The following is a 22,682-nucleotide window of genomic DNA, read 5'->3' on the forward strand; positions in this document are numbered from 1 at the left end:
TTTCCTCTACGAAAGAATGCCAATACCATCTTACTACACAAGACATCTACAGTATCCTATAGTATTCCTTCATTAACACGGCGGTGGAGCGATGCGATACGATTACAATTAAATTCTATGTTGAAATGATATATGTTTTTTGTAATTGCTGACTATCTAGTCGCATGAATGTGCAGTTACGCGGTCTAAACCAAGATTGTTTCAAAAGTAAACTCTGGCATAACTGACGCGTGTCAAGTAGCGTTTCAGCGATCTTCCGTAGAATGCAAGCATACAAAAAATTAGCTTTGCCGATGTAATTTATATGTTTTGTGGATTTTCACGGTTACGGGCGTTTGTGTCTCACGTAATCGCAAACTAAGGATGCATGTATATGCGCTCTTGCAGAACGACCAAGCTTACATTCAACGATTCGGTCCACTAGGAAGTATGAAGTTATGAACTGTCACACATACCTCAGGCAACAGCTGATGCTTCCAAAGATCTTACGCAAAGTTTGTCAGTACTTAGTAGTATTTTGCTTCTTGAAAGGTTGCTTTTTGAAGACTGTAGTAGTATTTTTATGAAAATTGTCTTATTCTCGATTATTACGAAGTTGCTAGTGTTTATAGCTCAGAATCACGAAATAATGCGCTATTTCGTGAATCAGCTGTGGGTGTAGAAGTGTCATAACTTCATTCCAAACTGTATAGTATATGTTGTTGGAAATGTTGATGTAGGTAGCGGGCCCTAGTGCGAAGAGTGAATTACACATGTTCTAAATAGTTTACCGATGGATTTTTCTGGTGATCCAACAGGCAGCGAAAATACTGCCTTTGAGATAGATGAACAGTTGCGCAAACTGACAGTTAATAGTGACAATAGTTTTACATTTACCGAAACTCAGACACGCGAAGTGCTGCACGTAACACACAATGAAATCGTTTCAGAGTGCTTCAGTGATGCTCTTTCAGAACAGGCAGATACTGTTGACGGCGCCAATTTCAGTACATTGTCAACATGGGAATGCGTACCTCCAGAGTCGAAGAATCTGGACAGAGTTGTGGACGTTCTCTCGCCGGAAGAAGTTAGGTGGTTTTATAAAAGTGAAACTGAAAAGCGATGGTTAGAATTTAGTGGATATGATTCTTTGCGAATAGAATATAAATACCAGGATGTGTTTCATAAGTGGCATAGTGCTCATTACCCAGAAGACAAGGAAAATGAGACAGAAGAGTCCAACGATACCGGTTGTGCCTTATTTTCAGAAAACGATAGCTTTAAACATGACGATTCAAGCAACAATTTCGGCAAAGCCGATTCAAGCTTTACAACAGACTCTGAGCATAAAATCGTCGTCCGTGGTGGATTATATGAAGTAGATCTCCATGCTTGGAAGTGCAATTCCATTTATTGGCCAGGTACATAATTTCTTATCTGAATACATCTTGCTTGAAGGACTATGTTATTCATTAAAATGAAGTAGGAGAGATAATGTAATACCAATTTGATACACATTTTAGGCATATTTTCAAGTCTGTCTGATGTGACTTTTATCTCTGCATTTATAATGTGCATGTAGTCACTATTGATTAAAATATTTATCTGCAGTGTGCTTATTCAAGTTTTTGGAAGCAAAAAATGGCCATTACTTAAAACACACAGCAATATGTAATCAATTGTATCCTGTGTGATTTTTGCATCACACCAAACAAAGTATTTATCAGCATCTAAAAAAATTCTCAGATCCCCTTGCTTACCAGTAGTAGATTTTAATTAAAACCAAGAAGCTCTGAACAGTACTGAATTTGTTAAATTTGATGTGTTACAATGAATGAAATATTCTGTGTAACACTTAGTGTGGGTGCAAATGATGCATTTAATAATTCAACAACAGTGCTGTCGAGATTTTTAATTTAAAATATTTGTTCCAACTGTAGCTTACATTAATCACATTTATATCACTTAAATGTTTCATGTTGCTTATTGTTGCATTTGTCATACAGTAATTAGCTGTGACAAGGCCTGTGTGTATAAAAAAAGGGGATTAGTTGTAGATGTATGTTTTGGTGTCTGTTTGGTATAGAAAACTGTCCTGGACAACTATGATTGTGCTGTTCTGTTTTCGGCTTTTGCAGTGTAACACATAATTGCTGAGGCTCTCTCAAGTGAGATTGAGTGATGACTAATTCTGATACACTAAAATTGTTGGACTGAACACTTACTCATCATTCTGAAGCACTGTTGTTGATGTTGGTTTAAGCCACCATATTGACATTAATTGTAATGAAACAGTCCCTTCTGATTTTATTGTCTGTTGAAGGAAGCCACCAAATGAGACTTAATTTTATTATGATTATCAGTCCCTGTTGTTGCTTCCCCCAGCAGTCACAATCATTTTCTGGAGACAGTGAACAGGTCCTCTGTTAAAAAATTTTAGAGCTTCAGTAACACCCCCGACATATGAGCTCGGAATCCTCACAACAGTTATGGTGGCGAAGAATGCCTTATATGTTGCTTTAATTTTGTTTAATTTAAATAATGAATTTTAAGAGAGACCACTCACCAAAAAGCAGAGGTGCTGAGGCATTGATAGGGACACACAAAAATGAAGGAACACACACTCTCTCCTTCCTACCTACCTACCTACCTATAGCCTCTGCAATAAATGTTGGCATGTTGCCCGCTACATAGTATCTGACAGTGCTACTGGCAAACAGTGTGCACTTAGAATCTTGAGAGGCCAATTGAGGAGCTACTTGATTGAGATGTAGTGGCTACGATCATGAAAACTGACAACAGCCGTGAGAGTAGTGTACTGGCCATAAGCCCCTCCATATACACATCAACTGATGCCTATTGGTTGTGGATGACATGGTCATCGGTTGGTACCATTGGTCTCTCTGAGGCCCGTACACACAGAGAGATGGGGCTGTGGGCTATGTTGGGTAAGCTGGATACAGGGAGAAAGATGAAAGAGGCAAGAAGAGAGTTGGGCATGGGTAGCTAGTGGCTTTCAGGGAGGTAGCTGGTTTGTCGCCTAGGAATGTGGGAGGGCAGAAGGGAGGGGTATCAGGTCCTTGGGATAGACATGTGGGCACAGGTGTGAAAGCTGTCAGGGAGTGGCACACAATGAAGGTGATGTGGCGACATGAAATGGGAGGGGGTTATAGGACAGAGTAAGGGGAAACTTTGGGGTGTGGAGGATTTGGCGGCAGGAGGTTAATGAAGATCGAGGTCAGGAGCGTTGTGGGAGTGAAGGGTGCATTGCAAGGATAACTCATCTGCGTAGCTCAGAAAAGATGGTGACAGAGAGAATGATTTTGTTTGGTGTACTCCTAATTTTTTTTTTTTTTTTTATTGTTGGCTGTCCCTGATAGTGTTACACAGGACAAAATTTCACCGATTAATAGATTACATGATATAATTGCTTTATGTCAGCACTTCATTCGTGTATTGATCAGATGTTTGACAGAACAAATTAAACTTCATGAAAAGTCCTCCTTCTGCTTTGCATCTGTAACACCTTATTGAATTTTATGGGATGGAACATAGGATAGCGTGCGTAGGTATATCTTTCATGTTTTATTCATGGTCCAATTTTTGCTGTCTCCTTTTCAAGATGTATCGTATGAAGTTAAGTAAATTAATGGTGGATTGAAAAGGTAATAGAGATGTTGTTAAAATAAAGGCATTTCTATGCTTTTAAAACCACTTAATAGCCTACTAATGAGAGATGCTTCAAGTCTGAGCAAACATATGATAGGAAGTTACTGAATTAACTGGAATCCTGAAAATTCTGACACTCCAGAGCAGTGTTCTTGGAAGTTTTATTGAGGATATGTATCTGCTGTTGTATTCCAGGAGCTGGTGTACCATGTAGAGCGGAGAGCTTTTTGGTAAATATCTGTGGATGTAATGTTGTTCTGCTTTAATCAGTGGTTTCACTGATGAAATGAGAGATGTGGTAGCAGACTTTAGTATAACTTAGTTCAATGTTAGGTTAGAGTGGAAGGTGATAGTATGGCTGAGAGTTGATAAAGACAAAGAATGTATGATGAAAATAATCTGTTCTAGTTTCCCATTGCTCATTAATGTCTCAGCTGGAAACTTCTATTTTCCCACTGTTGTCTGCAAATTTTTAATATATTTGAATAAATTAAAAATAACAATGTCCTTGCCCAAAATCTGCACATTCCCACAGGTGTCCGATACAAAATACAATGATAGTTTGTTATGTAGCACTGATAAATAACTACATTGTTGACAGACTCACTATCAAAGCTGATGGTTTGTATCATATTTATCATTACTTCTGCAGTCTCCGTGCTGCACCTCTGTTCTGTTCCACTCACAATTGACTGCTGTGTGGTTGTCTGTATTCCCTACTCAGTCTTGCGTAACCTATTCACGATATGTCTAAAAGTGACGTGCTGGAGGGGTAATATCACTTCATCCACATCACTTTCCCTATGTCTTACTCATCAAAGTATTCCTCTATCAGTTTCTTGTCCTTGAAGTGAATACGAAATTAAATAAAATGTTATTAAATTTCATCAGTTGTTCCAACTTGACAAAACTACTAGCTTCTTCTTTCATAGATGATTAACAGATATTTAAATTGTACATTTTGATCACTTTGCACTAACTAGCTTTATTGTGTAACTGTGTCAAGAGAAATCCCGCAAAACCTTAAACTTCACTCAATTCTTTTCGTACTCTGTTTGTATACATTGTGTCGGACTGCTACTGGATGTGTGCTAACCTCACTTCCACAATTACTGTGATTCTTGTAGTTACGGAGAAATTAATTTTTCATTGAAATTATCTGGCATGGAATTTGTTAAGAGTTGTTTAATGTGTGTGTGATATTTTGTTGACCAAACACCAGCATGCAGTGTGCTTGATTGAGAAATAAAAGAACAACATATTTACTGGTGGGATGAAGAATAAAATAAATGTTTGTGTGCTGTAATGCCTCAAAACATCATAGTAGCATATGTATACAACCACAGTTATAATAGTTGCTGTTCTGCTTCAAATTTAAAAGATGTACTACTTTACTTCCTTTTTCCTGTCTGGAAACCAAATCATAGTCTTTCCACACAGTAGTGGGCCATGTGCAGAGCTTCTTTCTTGTCCAGCCACAAATCATCAAGGTTGCATCTGTAGGGACAGTTTGGACTGGCTAGGTGGTGTTCCATGTCTTGCACAGCACTTTATCATCGCCCTGATTACCATGACCCCATCTGATAATGTTTGTTTTCATGGGGCCACCCTTTTTCAGGTGCAGTTCTGGGTTGTCAATGTTTCCCAGTTTGTTGTGGAGCCACCACGCATTACCTGTTTCGGTGGATAGTCAGGTGGTGGTTCTTCAACGGCCACATTTAAGAGCCTTCTATGGGACCTTGGCATCCAGACTTGCACTCAGTACCAAGAGAGAACGTCAGTCATCAGTGGTTTGTCTGAAGCGCTCTGTAAATTTGTGAGATGTTCTTCAGAAGTAGGAATACGAAAAAGCAGTAGCTCTGTAAAACTTTGGTGGGGGATGTGGATTTCATACATCCAGTTGTTATTTGACACGTTTCAATAAGTCTTATGTTTCTTTATGCAGGTTGGCCCAGTTCGTACTGGGCAGGCATATTCAGCCACAGAAAAGCATAGTGTTTGTGCAGTGGTTCTCAGGATAGTAGGTTTTCTTCCCATTTGCTATTTACAACTTTTTGCAAAGTATTATATCTGGAGAACACCTTCTGATATCTCTCTTCACAGTGGTGTCTATATGTCAGAGATCAGTCAACTGCCATACCCAGTTAGGTTGCTTTATCTGTGTGTTCCAGTGTGGTATTACTGCAGAAAACCTTGAGCTTTCACGTTACTTGCCAAGATCATAGATGGAAAGTGGTTACTTGAGTCTTCGAAGGATTGTCGCACGAAGTTAATTTGATAATATTCTGACAATTCCATGAGTGTTTTCTACAGTTTCTACTCCATGTCCTTGAAAACCCTCCCACGATCTGTATTTGCCAGGTCATCTGCATATTGGAAATGGTTAGTATGATTAGGTGTTGGCTAGTCATTAGTGTATCTGTTAAAAAGTAAGGGATCCAGAATGATTCCCTGGGCCAGTCCATTTCTTTGGTTTCTCCATTGGCTTGTTTTGCCATTGAGAACCACACAAAACTGTCTGTTTTGTGGGAGAGGCTCGATGAGCTTGACAAATTGGTTATCTCCTAGTGTTTTGTAGAGTTTCTGGAAGAGAAACCTATGGTTGAACGAATTGCATGCGGAGTTGCGATTGACTATTGGTAGTTTTTTAATCTTTTTATTTTCATATCCTTGTTCTATACATTCTATCAAGTACAGAATTTGGCTGGTAGATAATCTGCCAGGCCTACAACCAGCTTTTTGAGTGGTAAGTTTCAGATTGATAGTGGCTTAAAATGAATCTCTCATAAAATGTGTACAGGTGACAAAGAAGTGATATAGTTCAGCATTCTATGGTGAATGTGGTTCCTTCCCAGGCTTCTGTAGTGCCACTGTTCATGCCTTTCTCCACAACCTTGGAAGCCTGTAAGTTTCACAGCAATGGTTGAAAAGCTGCAGGATCCACATTTTTGCACCCAGGCCAAAATATTTGACCTGCTTCATGCACGTCATTCATGCTAGTCGCTATACTGTCTGTTGTAGTATTGATGCCCTGATTGAGTTCTTTCATTGTGAAAGGTGCTGAGAGTGTATGGATTCCTTATTGTAAGGCCCTGTTGATTTTTTACTTTCTAGTATTCTTTATTGGGCTTTCCATTCAAGAGGAGCTGATGGGCCACGTGGTTGGGTGTACCTCTGCAGGCCCTCTGGAGCCATGTGGGTCACCATTGAGCTTTTTGATAAGATTCTAGGCTATTTTGCTGCTGTGTGTCGTGTCCATCCTCTGCAAGTTCGCAATCCATCTAGTCTGTCTAGCTTCACTAGCTTTTCCATCAGTGCTGCATGTCATAGTTTCTTCATTGAAAGGATCTTTCTGATACAGTTTTTTATATTTAGCGAGGAGTTGAGTAGGTCTTTGTGAGAGACCTGGATGAGCTGCTGTCTGCAGCCTTGTGGTATGTGTTGTCTTGAGATTCTTTGTAATATTTTTACAAATTCTTGGCAATTTTCAGATGTAGGGTAAGGTCCACAATGGATTTGTCAGATTCCTCCTGGAAGGTTATCATTTGGCCTTCCTGAAGTTAAATCTTCTGCAGAACAGCACCTTAGCAGTCTTCACTGTGGTGTATGCCTGTATCCCAGGTGGTCTGTGCTGGGTTCGAGGAATGGACTGATATACCGTATTAATACAGCAGTCTTGTATGTTGGAGCTGGTGATACAGTTATTAGGGTTGTAGCCCACTTCCATATTTTACTTGTGAAGAAGCAGGGAAGTTTTGGGTCATGAAGAATGGACACCACCTGTATCTGACCACTCTTTCAACAGGTGCCCATTCTCATGTGTTTCGTTTTACCCCCAGTTGATGCTGTGGCAATTGAAATATTCTACTATGAATTTGGTATTTTGGTTTTGGGATCGAGAAAGTGAATTTTTCTCTTTGAGATTTGTGTATGGGTGTGACTGTGAAGTTTTCACTTTTGATTGTTGGTATTTCAATGCCATTATTTGTGATTTTACTTACAGAGGTCACAATGATGGATGGTCTAATGAATGTAGCACTTAATTTTTTTCATTATAATCGATATTTCAGAAAAGCCTGCAACTGTGTCATTTACCATTTACAAAGACAAAAAATCCACTAGTTACTTATTAGCTAACTGACACAGTTTTTCATTTTTTAAATGACAAATATGGCACTGCCATGTTTGGAGTGTAATGCTCCACATCTGGTCCCATTCCTTGTATTTAGTGTGTTGTTCCTTCTCTGGCTCTGTGAGTTTCTTGAGTGCATAACACATTCCATTTATGTGTTTGGCAGACTGTCAATAAGATATTACACTTGTTCCTTGTAATTCCCGTGATGTTTAGGCTTGCATCCATCATATTCTGCTTCGAGAAGTGCCTGTTTTGATTATGATGGTGGTTGTTGTAGTGAGGGCGCACGACAGCAAGGTCCTTAGTGCTCATACTAAAATTTAATGAGATGAGTGTGGATAAAGGTCACAAAATTATTAAAATGGGAACTGCAAATAAAAACATAAAGGTTGTCCTAAAAACATAAGTATGTGTGCATGGCCACACATTGTTCACTGGAATAAGAAGGATGAGCCAACTGCTATACAACACACTGAAATCTCCAGCCTAAAGTCTTTGGCCAGAGTCCAGACACATAACAAAATTTTAAAAGCTCAACCACACTTTTCTTGCCATCAGCTAAATAGAGGACAAATCTCCACCTAAATTTGCTTGTGCCCACTTATCACAAAATAATATGCACTCAGTTAAAATACGATGTACAGCAATTTGCGCACCACTGACGTCATAGACTGACTCTCTTCAGTGTAAAAAACCATGCATTAGAGCACAGTGCCCAATTCAGAGGAAAGTCAGAGCCACCTCATCTTTCTGTAGTGACCGACATCAGAAATGCCAAGGCCAGGTAATTTGCTTCACCAGCCGCAGTTTATTGTCTGTTACTGCCAGCCACTCCGCCTCCCTACACCACCACCACCACCACCACCACCACCACCACCACCTCTTCCTCCTCATTCTCATCCTCCCCCCGTCCCCCACCTCTTTCCCCTCCCCCTTCCCCCCACTATTGATGGATACGTGACTCACCAAAGAGATGACAATCTGCAGGGAAATGGCACATTGTCTTCCCTGCAGGCCTCCTTGGTGGCTTTGCGTACTTACTGATTTCCCCAAATTTCCTTGTGCCCTAATATGTAGTAGAATTACATCTCCTACCTCTGCTCTTGTATGACATCCAGTTGATCGTGTATGGACTGGACCATTTTCTCTGTTGGGTATGCACTGCAACAATTGTAGGGTACTAAGTGAAACGGAGCAGGTGAGAAATGGTTTGCACTGAAGATGACTCATCTGCTTCAGTGCCCTCAGGATTGCATGGAGCTCTGTAGAAAATAGAGTATAATGATGGGGAAGACAAATCCTGAAGACACGATTGGGAAGGATGATTGAACACCCAAGGGATGCCCCTTCTTGGGAGCTGTCAGTGTACTCAACTTTCAAATCGTGGTGCCTGTCTAAAGTGTTGTTGTTGTTGTGGTCTTCAGTCCAGAGACTGGTTTGATGCAGCTCTCCATGCTACTCTATCCTTTGCAAGCTTCTTCATCTCCCAGTACCTACTGCAGCCTACATCCTTCTGAATCTGTTTAGTGTATTCATCTCTTGGTCTCCCTTTACGATTTTTACCCTCCACGCTGCCATCCAATACTAAATTGGTGATCCCTTGATGCATTAGAATATGCCCTACCAACCGATCCCTTCTTCTAGTCAAGTTGTGCCACAAATTCCTTTTCTCTCCAATTCTATTCAATACCTTCTCATTAGTTATGTGATCTACCCATCTAATTTTCAGCGTTCTTCTGTAGCACCACATTTCTTAAGCTTCTATTCTCTTCTTACCCAAACTATTTATCGTGCACATTTCACTTCCATACATGGCTACACTCCATACAAACACTTCCAGAAACGACTTCCTGACACTTAAATCTATACTCGATGATAACAAATTTCTCTTCTTCAGAGCCGCTTTCCTTGCCATTGTCAGTCTACATTTTATATCCTCTCTACTTCGACCATCATCAGTTATTTTTCTCCCCAAATAGCAAAACTCATTTACTACTTTAAGCGTCTCATTTCCTAATCTAATTCCCACAGCATCACCTGATTTAATTCGACTACATTCCATTATCCTCGTTTTGCTTCTGTTGATGTTCGTCTTATACCCTCCTTTCAAGACACTGTCCATTCCATTCAGCTGCTCTTTCAGGCCCTTTGCTGTCTCTGACAGAATTACAATGTCATCGGCGAACCAAAAAGTTTTTATTTCTTATCCATGGATTTTAATTCCTACTCCAAATTTTTCTTTTGTTTCCTTTACTGCTTGCTCAATACACAGATTGAATAACAGCAGGGATAGGCTACAACCCTGTCTCACTCCCTTCCCAACCACCTTACCTTTCATGCCCCTCGACTCTTATAAATGCCATCTGGTTTCTGTACAAATTGTAAATAGCCTTTCGCTCCCTGTTTTTTACCCCTGCCACCTTCAGAACTTGAAAGAGAGTATTCCAGTTAACATTGTCAAAAGCTTTCTCTAAGTCTACAAATGCTAGAAACGTAGGTTTGCCTTTCCTTAGTCTATTTTGTAAGATAAGTCGTAGGGTCTGTACTGCCTCACGTGTTCCAACATTCCTACAGAATCCAAACTGATCTTCCCCGAGGTCGGCTTCTACCAGTTTTTCCATTCGGCTGTAAAGAATTCGTGTTAGTATTTTGCGGCCGTGGCTTATTAAAATGATAGTTCAGTAATTTTCACATCTGTCAACACCTGCTTTCTTTGGGATTTGAATAATTATATTCTTCTTGAAGTCTTAGGGTATTTCGCGTGTCTCATACATCTTGCTCACTAGATGGTAGAGTTTTGTTAGGCCTGACTCTCCCAGGGCTGTCATTAGTTCTAATGGAATGGTGTCTACTCCTGGGGCCTTGTTTCAACTTAGGTCTTTCAGTGCGCTGTCAAACTCTTCACACAGTATTGTATCTCCTATTTCATCTTCATCTACATTCTCTTCCATTTCTCTAATATTGTCCTCAAGAACATCGCCCTTGTATAGACCCTCTATATACTCCTTCCACCTTTCTGCTTTCCCTTCTTTGCTTAGTACTGGATTTCCATCTGAGCTCTTGATATTCATGCAAGTCGTTATCTTTTCTCCAAAGATCTCTTTAATTTTCCTGTAGGCAGTATCTATCTTACCCCTAGTGATATGTGCCTCTACATCCTTACATTTATCCTCTAGCCATCCCTGCTTAGCCATTTTGCACTTCCTGTCGATCTCATTTTTGAGACATTTGTATTCTTTTTTGCCTGCTTCATTTACTGCATTTTCATATTTTCTCCTTTCATCAATTAAATTCAATATCTCTTCTGTTACCCAAGAATTTCTATTAGCCCCCGTCTTTTTACCTACTTGATCTTCTGCTACCTTCACTATTTCGTCTCTCAAGCTACCCATTCTTCTTCTACTGTATTTCTTTCCCCCATTCTTGACAATCGTTCCCTAAAGCTCTCTCTGACACTCTCTACAACCTCTGGTTCTTTCAGCTTATCAAGGTCCCATCTCCTGTCTTACAATTTAAAACCTGGTTCCTAAATCTCTGTCTTACCATTATATAATCTATCTGATACCATCCAGTATCTCCAGGCTTCTTCCGTGTATACAACCTTCTTTCATGATACTTGAACCAAGTGTTAGCTATGATTAAGTTGTGCTCTGTGCAAAATTCTACCAGGCGGCTTCCTCTTTCATTCCTCACTCCCATTCCATATTCACCTACTATGTTTCCTTCTCTTCCTTTTCTCGAGTTCCAGTCACCCATGACTATTAAATTTTCGTCTCCCTTCACTATCTGAATAATTTCTTTTATCTCATCATACATTTCATCAATCTCTTCGTCATCTGCGGAGCTAATTGGCATATCAACTTGTACTACTGTGGTAGGCGTGGGCTTCATATCTATCTTGGCCACAATAATGCGTTCACTATGCTATTTGTAGTAGCTTACACGCATTCCTATTTTTTTTTTAAATTCATTATTAAACCTCCTCCTGCATTACCCCTATTTGATTTTGTATTTATAACCCTGTATTCACCTGACCAAAAGCCTTGTTCCTCCTGCCACCGAACTTCACTAATTCCCACTATATCTAACTTTAACCTGTACATTTCCCTTTTTTAAATTTTCTAACCTACCTGCCCGATTAAGGGATCTGACATTCCACGCTCCGATCTGTAGCATGCCAGTTTTCTTTCTCCTGATAACAACGTCCTCCTGAGTAGTCCCTGCCCGGAGATCCGAGTGGGGGACTATTTTACCTCCGGAATATTTTACCCAAGAGGAAGCCATCATCATTTATCCATACAGTAAAGCTGCATGCCCTCGAGAAAAATTACGGCCGTAGTTTCCCCTTGCTTTCTGCCTTTTGCAGTACCAGCACAGCAAGGCCGTTTTGGTTAGTGTTACAAGGCCAGATCAGTCAATTATCCAGACTGTTGCCCCTGCAACTACTGAAAAGGCTGCTGCCCCTCTTCGGGAACCACACGTTTGTCTGGCCTCTCAACAGATACCCCTCCATTGTGGTTGCACCTGCAGTATGGCTATCTGTATTGCTGAGGCACGCAAGCCTCCCCACCAACGGTAAGGTCCATGGTTGATGTCTGTTAAAAACAGACATTTAAACATAATATCTGGAGTCCAATGTTTCTTAAAATTCGTCTAGTGTAAAATAATTCTAGGGCCTGTAGGAGCCAAGTTGGAGACTTTCTCCAGCCTAAAGCCGTCGGCTCACAGACCGTGCATCCGAACGTTGAGCGTGCCGAGTTTCTGATGTCATAGCGTGGAATAACACGTTCGGGAGTCTTTCCGAATGTGCAGAGAAGTATCTGGCATGTCAGATATTCTGAGCGTGCATCTGAGCGTTGACCAATGAGATGGCACAACACCACCTACATCACACGCACGCTGTCTCCCTTCAGTACAGAGTTGTGAGGCACCATATTGGCATTCATTTCAAGCCTATATGTATATATGCTGTTTCTGAGCACCAGCAAACTGAGAATGACTGGGAAACCCGTTGTTAGCTGTGTGATTCGTTGCAATAAAATAATGTGAAACATCATATTCGTGGCAAAAGAATTATTGTAACTTGCGTATTTTGAGAGTAGGCTATTTGAAGGCAGCGACACACTGAAGATCCACCCAAAACGCATTGTTCTTGGTGCAATTAGTTATATTAAATTTCAATTAGTAACATATGTACGACTAAGGTTTTCAGTAGGGGGACATACTATGCCATAAAGGCTGTGTTGTTGGTGTAGGGTAATGAATAGTGTCACTGTCAGCTGTTGAGTAGTGTGGTGGGGCGGTGGTTCGCGTCTCGCCTTTTCCAATTTTTTTTTTCCTAACATTCGCGTTTTTATTAGGTTCTGATATTTTATTATTAGTTTAATATAAGTATACTTATGTAAATATAAGTTCACCTTTTTTTGAGGGGTGACTTTGTTCGATTGGCTTAATCTACAGGACAGCTTGTGCTACGTGCATGAAGATATTTTGCTCCTCTTTCTTTTACGCTTCGTAATTCACATGTTGCAAAGATTCTGCTACTGGGTAGGAACAGTGATCAAGTAAGACTGACCTTGGGGTTTTACTACAATGTGGGAATGATGAAATAATGTTTATCTTATGCAGAGAAGTGTTCCAAATTTGTACCACACTGTTTGTAATGGAACTTTTATAAGTCTGTGTCCTTATTGATTGGACATGGTACTTTTCTTTTCATGGACGATGGAGGAAATGTGCGTTTTAATAGAGCTAACGTGGGAATTTTACGCGTGCCCGTTGAGTAAACAATTTGATTTATGAACTAGAAACATCCCTCAACTGCCGCTGGAGTGCATTGCGATCGCATATATCACATTAGGGCCCATGTACCATATGCACAAGTCACGTCGTTCCTGAGCATTCAGCAGCACGTTGAACTTGGCACGCACAACGTTAACATTCGACAGCACGGTCCATGTGCTGACGGCTTTAGTGTAAAGCCTTAAAAAACCACCACACCCATTTCCAAAAGGCAGTCCTTCACACAAAACCTATAGTGCTCAGTGACAAGTTTGGAAAAGCCTTCCCATTGATGGCTGAGCAGTGGTATGGTGTGTAGGTGTGTGTTGCATGGAGAGTCTTTTAGAGACCTAGCGCACCATAAGAAGTCGTCACCTGATGTGATGCGGCAGCTCATGAGCTCCAGCACAAAGGCTCGGTGTTTGGGCTTGGTTCGAAAGGCTGCAGTAACAGCCCGAATTCCTTAATGGTGAACCACATCCAACATGTTAAAAAGAGGGTCATGCAGACCCATACACTGTGTACCCGTAATCAAGATGAGATCACACAAAGGCCCTGTAAAACTGGAGTGGGAAAGTCTGGTTTGCCACACATGAATTGTGGCTAAGACATTTTAAAATAATGAGTGAGTGCTTTCAGGAACTGTCTTTTTAGGACCCGAAGGCATGGCAAGCATGAAAGTTTCAAGTCAACTGTGAGGCCCGGAAACTTCACTGTGTTTTTAAAATTAAGGACAGTGTCCTTCATACTGAACGCAGGAAAACTTAAAATTGTTGAACATCTATGTTTAGAAAGACAGAGCGTGCGCCCCCCCCCCCCCCCCCCCCCCACACACACACACACACACTCTTTTCAGTTGAGAATTTGAAAATCTTCTTCCCTGCCCACTTATCAGACTGTCAAAGAGTCATTTGTAACAGATGAGTTGTTCTTGTTGCGTGGCTCAAAGAGGAACAAAATACAGGGAAGACATCAATAAACAAAAAACACTGGACACGAGGTGTAACAATGGACATAATACAGTTTATAGGTATGGCAAAGACTGTCACACTTAAAACACTACCTCAAGGGATACCTTTCTCCTGCTCGAAGTGGTAAGAGAGGATGTCACCAGCTCGATATGTAAAATAGTGGGGTGGGAGGAAGTACCACATAAAGATGGGAAGACATCCTCAAAAACCCAATTCATGAAGCTGCCTTAGGATAATATACCTCTGGGTTGTGCCTTAGATCTACTCGATTACAAAAAATATAGCGAGGGGGTGATCATGGTGCAGGAAAGCCTGTTGTATAGCCACTTCCAGGAGAGCCAAATTATCAGAAGTAGAGTGATATCTCCAAAAGCCACACTTACAGCAACTAAGGAACTGCCTGGATTCTGATATCTAGACAAGGTGATAGTTGACCATCCAATCGTTAAGTTCTTTTTATTGCTGCTAGTGAAGGCAACACTACTCAGGGATGATTTGTCCTTCACATTTTTTAATAGTGGAATTAAAATGTCCTCTCGCAGTGAGTTGGAAAAATGATCTGACACTGAAATGCGAATAAATTTGAAGGTGAAAAGTGTGTGGAGGATTTCTTTGCCATGTCCTGCAAGGTGTCATGACGTATTATAATGGATCCTATCAAGACCAGATCACAAGCTGCAGATAATGCAATATCCAGCTCCCACATGAAGAAAGTGAAGTTATATTCGTCATTTGTGGTGACATTCAAGTATCAACTCTCCCTCTCAGTAGTCACTCTATACCACCTGAAAGCTGAATCCTGACTGGTAGTGATGACAACTGTGCCAAAATAGGCCACCAAAGTCTGGCCTGGCCAGTGTCTCGTGGGTTGGTCTTGAGTTTGCGATTCCGTATTTGGTGTGGAGTTTGTAATTCCACATTACAACAGCCATGAAGCACCTCTCTCCTCTCTCAAAAGTGCTCCTGATGGACTTTCACACAACTGTAACATTAGTGGAATACTTGGTGGCAATTAAGAACTGTTGCCCCGAAGTCTTCTAGCTCTCGCTAATAATTTGGAGACCTTTTCTTAGTGCTGATGGCAGAGCAGCATTTGTCACTTCACTAAAGAACAGGCTGCCATTTCAATTGGCCTGAAGACTGGGAAATGTATGCTTTGTGTAATATGATCAAACCATTCCTGGACGCTGTTATGGTTGACAAACATGGCAAATTGGTTGTAAAGCATCCAATCTGTCCTACTGAATGGCAGTCATGGTAGCTTTTAGGGTAGTGTGTGCAATGGCTGGAGAGGATGCTGAGAGACTGATAGCACTGAATGACCCTTCCAGTGCTGAACTATGTGGAATTTAAAGTCTCTCTCTTGAGGACGGACACACACACATTGGTTGAGCTAATAGATGTAGTTCCCCACTCAAGTTCCACTGTAGTATGGAAGCCATTTTAACTGTGAGGCTTTCCTCTGTCCTTTGCCCTATCCTTCCTTTGCAGTAGGGAGACAGCACTGGAAAGGGGGGGGGGCTGTTACTTGAGGGACTCTATGGTTCCTGCAGGCAGACATTGACATCTGTTCCATCGATAATATGGTCATCATCTGATCCATCAGGCAGGACAATGGTTGCATGGTTTGATGGCTTTGGACTGGATTGTTTTGACCATTTGGTTTTCATCCACACCATGGCTTTTGGGGGACAGTGGTGATGGCCATTTTTACAGATATATGTTTTTTGTTATCTTCCCCTGCCTTCTGTGAGTGTTTGAACATCTGTGCTGATATCAGCTGCCATAACTATTTCAGATGTAGGAAAGTGCGGTTTCTTGACTTTCTATGCATATTTGCAGCTAAATTGACAACTGCAGGTAAATGTGCTCTGCTCAGCTGTCAGCATCTGGGTCCCAACACTACTTTTCTGTACTGGCTGCTTCAATGTTGAGGCAAGTGTCTGCACAAAAGTTTGTGGCTGTGAGGCCTTAGATGTCTTCTTCACATCAGAGTATGAGATGCGCTCTGTCACTTTGATCTCTTGGGCTGCTTCTCTCTCTGCAAAGACAGGACATTCTTAGCTACATTTGGCAGATGTGGCTTATCTGTACAAGGCCAGGTACTCAGTGCACAGCTCTGCCTAAATGTGTCAATTGTTCTAACAGCCAGCCTGTGTGTAGCTAAGAATGTCCAGTATTAATTGATGAGAAGAAGATCCAGGAGATCAAAATCATGAAATGTGTACCGTATTCTGAGGCAAAGAAAGCATTTCAGGGAAGACGGCCCTCTACTTTCTTAAAATAATTTGCTTCTGCAACAAAGCAGCTCACTTCTAAAATTTATGTAGATACACAGACTATTAACAAATGCAGGTGGTACAGGCACCTGAGCTGCAACTTTATTTGTTACACTGCACCAATGCACAAACATTCAGCAAAGAGGAATGCCAATGGCCAGAGAAGAGCAGATCTTGAAGATTACTGCTCATGTCCAGTTGGAAGACAAAGGAAAGAAAACTGCAGTGGCCCAAAATAAAACTCCTCCATCATCACCAAAAGACAGATTTGTACCATTATAACCAATGACAAAAACTGTTTTCTGGAGCATGACCTTCCATTCAGGCCCCTTCACTTCCTTTCCTAAAGACATCCAAAAGATGATCATCCAATTGAATTGTAGTAGATATTACTGCCATCTCTCAGGAATGTGATAATTATGGTCATCTTGTTTGACAGTCTGCATAGCTCAATAGGAAACATGATTTTCTAGCAATCACTGTCCAACCTCAACTGTTACCAGGCCTACTGTAGATACCATGTCAACCGGTAGAGGGTGCCAGGAAAAGTCTATATGTTGATTTGTACGGATATTCATAACAGCCTGAGATGATACACTGGATGCAGAAACTTCCCCCTTCCTTCCTTCTGCTCTGAACCCCCTCCCCCTTTGTGGTGTAGGGGTCTAGACTAGACCTGCAGCCCTTCCTTGCCTGGCCTAAGAGGCAACTAATAGGAGTCTTCTTATTTGGTCACATTTTTACCTTGGTATTACTTCCCTGTGCCAGCCAAGGTGTAGGTGCCTATCAGCTTCGGTGTACCGTGACTCTGGGCAACGGCTACTGTGCCAGGTGACCTATCCCTCGGTGGGGTGGTGCCCAAGGAGAGAGCCTCTGATCAAAGTGAGTGGCATCGAATCGGATGATTTGCAGTGAAATACATCAAACTTAATGGTGGCCATGCCAACACGGCCGTCTTAACTATCAGGAACAGTGATTTTAATAAAGAGATTAATAATCCTGTGGCATTTCTACCTTTGACCGTGCGTCAAGACGAGAGCCAAGTATGGAGAAATGGAAGTGAACAGTTTGCCGAGTTCATGCTTTGTTTCCGAATTGACAGCAGATCTTTCACTACAATGAAGCCACTGTTTTTCATTGAAAATATTGAAGATTGGTTTGGAGATGTAGCAGCAATAGAAAAGATGAGAAATGGATCTTTGCTGATCAAAACATTGCACGCCAATCAATCATGGGCACTTCAGGCCTGTGTAAAGATTGGAGATACACCAGTCACCATCTCTCCTCATAACAAGCTCAATAGAATCAAGGTGTAAGCTTCCATTGGGACCCAACACTACAAACTGTTGAAGAGCTGGTACTAATCTGGTGGTGTGGAGTCCATTTTGTTCACCACATCTGGAAGGGGTCAAAAAATAATAGAGCAGACACTGGAGCTTTTATCCTGGCCTTCGATGGCAACATTTTGCCTGAGAGGTTTATAGGTGTGACGTCAGGCCTTATTTTCCTCCTCTGATGAGTGTTTCAGGTGCCAGAGGTTCAGAAACATGTCCTGCTGCAATTCCAATGAGGCTATCTGTCAGGCATGTGGATGGGCATCTCATTAGGGCAGCCCTTGTGACCAAGCCCCTCAATGTGTCAACTGCCTGGAACCACACCCTCCTCGTTCATCACAATGCTCAGTGTTTAAGAGGGAGAAGAAAATTCAGGAGCATAAAACACTTGACCACCTGTCTTATCAAGAATCAAAGTTAAAATCTGAAAGACATCATCTGACTGCTATGGTTTCAAATTTTGCTACTGTTATGTCAGTCCATACCTCACCTGACGGCAAGGCCTGCTGATATTCTAGAGCCTGCTCCACAGTTGGGGATGGGAATATCAACTCCCACACTCCCTGCTCCTGTAGCATCGGTGGTTGCCGCACCAGTGGTGCAGCCAGAGATGCCTAATCATCAGGGACGAGAACACGTGTCAAGGTGGCACCTCTCAAGACAAGAACCAGCAGCCACAGGCTGTGGGCTGAAGAAAAGTGTGGTCCTCTTCGCTCCCAGATAATAAAATCAGCAAATCTTCACAGAGATTGAAGTCTCACAAGGATAGGTAGAAAGATAAACTACTTTCTGAGATTTCGGATGTTCCGCTCCCCACCCCTGCAAAGGTCAAGCCTATTCACCTTGACAATGTATCACACAATCAGGCAGACTGCGACCTGGTAGCCAAGTAATCGCCCATCTTTTCCATTTGCCACTTTCTTAGACCTGACTCCAATGCTCCTTCAATGAAGTTGTAACAGCTACTATCGCCATCTGACTGAACTCCATCATTTACTGGCTACTCATTCTGTAATAGGCATAGCATCTCAGAAAACCTAGTTTACAGTAGCACATTTCTGTGCTCTGAGAAACTACAAACTCTGATGCACCAATTGTGTTAATGTCAATAGAGTGTCTGGTGGGGTTTGTACCCTCATACGGTCTGATATTTTTAGTGAGCAGGTACCTCTTACCACTGAACTAGGGTCCATGGCCATCAGTGTTTACCTGTTAATTTGGGTGGGAACGACTACCTCCTTCCTTCCTCATACTGGGGACTTGAATACCCATAATTCTCTGTGGGGCAGCGACTCTATGTCTTACAGAGGCCAGGTACCAGAACACCTCCTTTCAGAGTTGGATGTCTGTCTACTCAACACTGGAGCTGAAGCACACTGATATGGGGCCCACAGAACATACTCAACTATTGATCTCACAGTCTGCACCTCGAATATCTTACCCCTGATTCAGTGGCGCATCTGTCATGATCTTTTGTGGCAGCAACCATTTTCCTTTTGTTCTCTCCCACTCTATTTTCACAGACATCTGGTACATGCTCCACGTTGGTTGCTTTGGAAATTAGGCTGGCAGGCTTTCTCTTCTACAGCCATATTTGCAGCCAGTTATGCAACGGATATCAACAATGTGTTACAAGATACTATTGATACTATTATTCATGCTGCTGCAGCAAGGATACCCTACTAGTGAAGCTCATTCCAATGATGGATCTGAAGATATAGCCACAGCTATCAGGGAATGCCGCAAGGCAGTTCAATGACACAAGCGCCATCCCTCTATAGTTAATTTAATAGCATTCAAGAGATCCTAGACGAAAGCACAGTTGGTAACAAAACAAAGGAAGCAGGGTGTTGGGAGCAATATGTATCATCTATGTGATCCCACATACCATCGTCCCAAGTATGGACTAAATCCACTGCATCTACATCTACATCCATACTCCGCAAGCCACCTGACGGTGTGTGGCGGAGGGTACCCTGAGTACCTCTATCGGTTCTCCCTTCTATTCCAGTCTGCGGTCATCCACAACAAATGGCAGTTACTGGCATCCTTGTCAATCGCAACATCTTCACAGATCCTGTGGTAATTGCTGAATGTTTTGTGGCACACTTTGCTGAAGTATCTGCTTGCAGTAGTTACCATTCTTATTTCCATTGGGGTGGAGGAACATTTCCCTCTCAATGATGGGAAGGTATTATTATTCCTGTTCTGAAACTGGGGAAGGACCCACATATTTTATCTAACTACTGGCCAATATCTCTGACAAATGGGCTATGTAAGCTATTCAAATGTATGGTCAACTGCCATCTTTGTTGGGCCTTGAAGCCGGAGAGTATATATCAAGATTCCAATGTGGCTTTCGGGCTTTCCAGTTGACCACAGATCATGTGGAAACTGCAGTGTGCAATGCTTTCGCAGATCACAAACATCTGATTGCTGTGTTCTTTGCCCTACAAAAGGTATATATTACCACTTGGTGACATCACATACTATTTACACTGCAGGAGTTGATTTTCTGGAACAGTTAACACATTTTTGTCCAGAATTTCCAATCTCTCTGACTTTTTTGGGTCTTAATAGGATTGACTCTCAGCAACCAATGAATACAGTAAACTGAAGTCCCCCAGGGATCAGTACTGAGTGTAATGCTGTTTGCTGTCACCATCAGTGGTACCGTAAATGCAGTGGGCCCCTGAGTCTCTGCGTCGCTGTATGTAGATGATCTGTACCTGTAATGTGCCTCCGTGTAACTGTGTGCCACTGAGCACTAACTTTAAGGGGCTGTCTGTAGAGTACGTGACTGGGCCCTGGATCACGACTATCAATTTTCTCCTACAAAATCACGAGTTATGCATTTTTGCTGACTCCAGACTGTGCACCTGCACCCAAAAATTTATCTTGGTGACAAGTTACTTGAAGTTGTTGAAACTTTTCAATTCTTAGGTATTTTATTTGACAATCTAACTTGGCTGCCATATCTCTGCTGGCTTAAAGCAACGTGCATGAAGAAGCTAAATGCTCTCCATTTTCTTAGTAACTTGTCATGGGGAGTGGACCGCATAGTTCGTCTGAGATTTTACAAAGTGCGGCTTTTATCCTGCTTAGACTATGGATGTGTTGCCTATGGGTCGGCAGCATCGTCTGTACTGAGCGTGCTGGACCCTGTTCACCATACTGGCGTGCGGTTGGCAACGGGGGCCTTCTGTATGTGTTTAAAGGGACTAAACTACTGGGCGATCAATCCCTCCATTTCATGAGGGAAACATTTAAAAACACAGCAATCAGATGTTTGTGATCCGCAAAAGCATTGCACACTGATGTTTCCACATGATCTGTGGTCAACTGGAAAGCCTGAAAGCCACTTTGGAATCGTGGTATATACTCTCCGGCTTCAAGACCCAACAAAGATGGCAGTTGACCATACATTTGAATAGCTTACACAGCCCATTAGTCAGAGATATTGGCCAGTAGTTAGTTAAAATATGTGGGTCCTTTCCCAGTTTCAGAACAGGAATAATAATACCTTCCCATCATTGAGAGGGAAATGCTCCTCCCCTCCAATGGAAATAAGGATGGTAACTACAGCAAGCAGATACTTTAGCAAAGTGTGCCACAAAACATTCAGCAATTACCACAGGATCTGTGAAGATGTTACCATTGTCAAGGATGCCAGAAACTGCCATTTGTGGTGGATTTAGTCCATACTTGGGACAATGGGATGTGGGATCACATAGATGATACATATTGCTCCCAACACCCCTGTTTCCTTTGTTTTGATACAAACTGCACTTTTGTCCAGGTTAGACAACAGCAGCCTCCGGCTAATTACCCACTCACACTCTGTGCCAGATGCGTACTCGCCCATGTCACTCAACTCTGCTCCTTAACCAACAGTTCAGACTGTTCACACATCACTTGAAACTGGGTAGACCAGCTGGGATCTATCTGACTTGATACTCTACTGGAGGGCCACCAACAGCCTTCTATAGTCTGTTTCCTGGGGCTCCCTCTCAATGCCTCTCATGGTCTGTACCCTGTCCTGTGATATGGATGGATCCCTTTTGTGGCCCCAAGGATGACGCTAATCCTACCTTTCTCTGACACCTGTTTCAGTCGATCCTCCATGCTTATTCTAGTTCAGCATGCATCTACATGGATGGATCAAAAGTCAATGACATGTTTAGTAATGCTTTGCCACTTGCAAGAGGACATGGGAGGCACTCTCTGCTGAGGGCCTGCAGAGTTGGTTGCCATATCCCAGGCTTTGGAGTAGGTCAAATCTCTGGCCATGAAAAGCTTTCTGATCTGTAGCGATTCCCTGATTTGCTTAAAAGACATATCCCTTTGTTATCCCAAAAATCTTTTGGTTGCCGACATCCATGACCTACTGGTCGACCTCTACAGCTCTGGAAAGTCAGTGACCTCAACTGGACACTGAGCCACATTGGCATTCCGGGAAATGAACTTGCCGACTGTCTAGCTGGAGACGCAACTACAGGAGATCATCTTCACATCAGAATACCAGACACAGCCT

At 42.0% G+C, this 22,682-nt stretch overlaps 1 protein-coding gene across 1 annotated transcript in view; it reads left to right on the plus strand.

Moving 5' to 3' along the window:
- The first annotated feature begins 596 nt into the window (after positions 1-596).
- LOC124545240 (phospholipase DDHD1-like) overlaps positions 597-22,682 on the plus strand; it is a 190,258-nt gene continuing 168,172 nt past the window's right edge. Inside the window, exon 1 of the mRNA XM_047124112.1 lies at positions 597-1,400. Within this exon, the coding sequence (XP_046980068.1) occupies positions 773-1,400 (628 nt within the window). The 5' untranslated portion in view covers positions 597-772. The remainder of the gene's footprint in view (positions 1,401-22,682) is intronic.

Source organism: Schistocerca americana, chromosome 8, assembly GCF_021461395.2.
Source record: "Schistocerca americana isolate TAMUIC-IGC-003095 chromosome 8, iqSchAmer2.1, whole genome shotgun sequence".
In the NCBI taxonomy this organism is placed as follows: domain Eukaryota; kingdom Metazoa; phylum Arthropoda; class Insecta; order Orthoptera; family Acrididae; genus Schistocerca; species Schistocerca americana.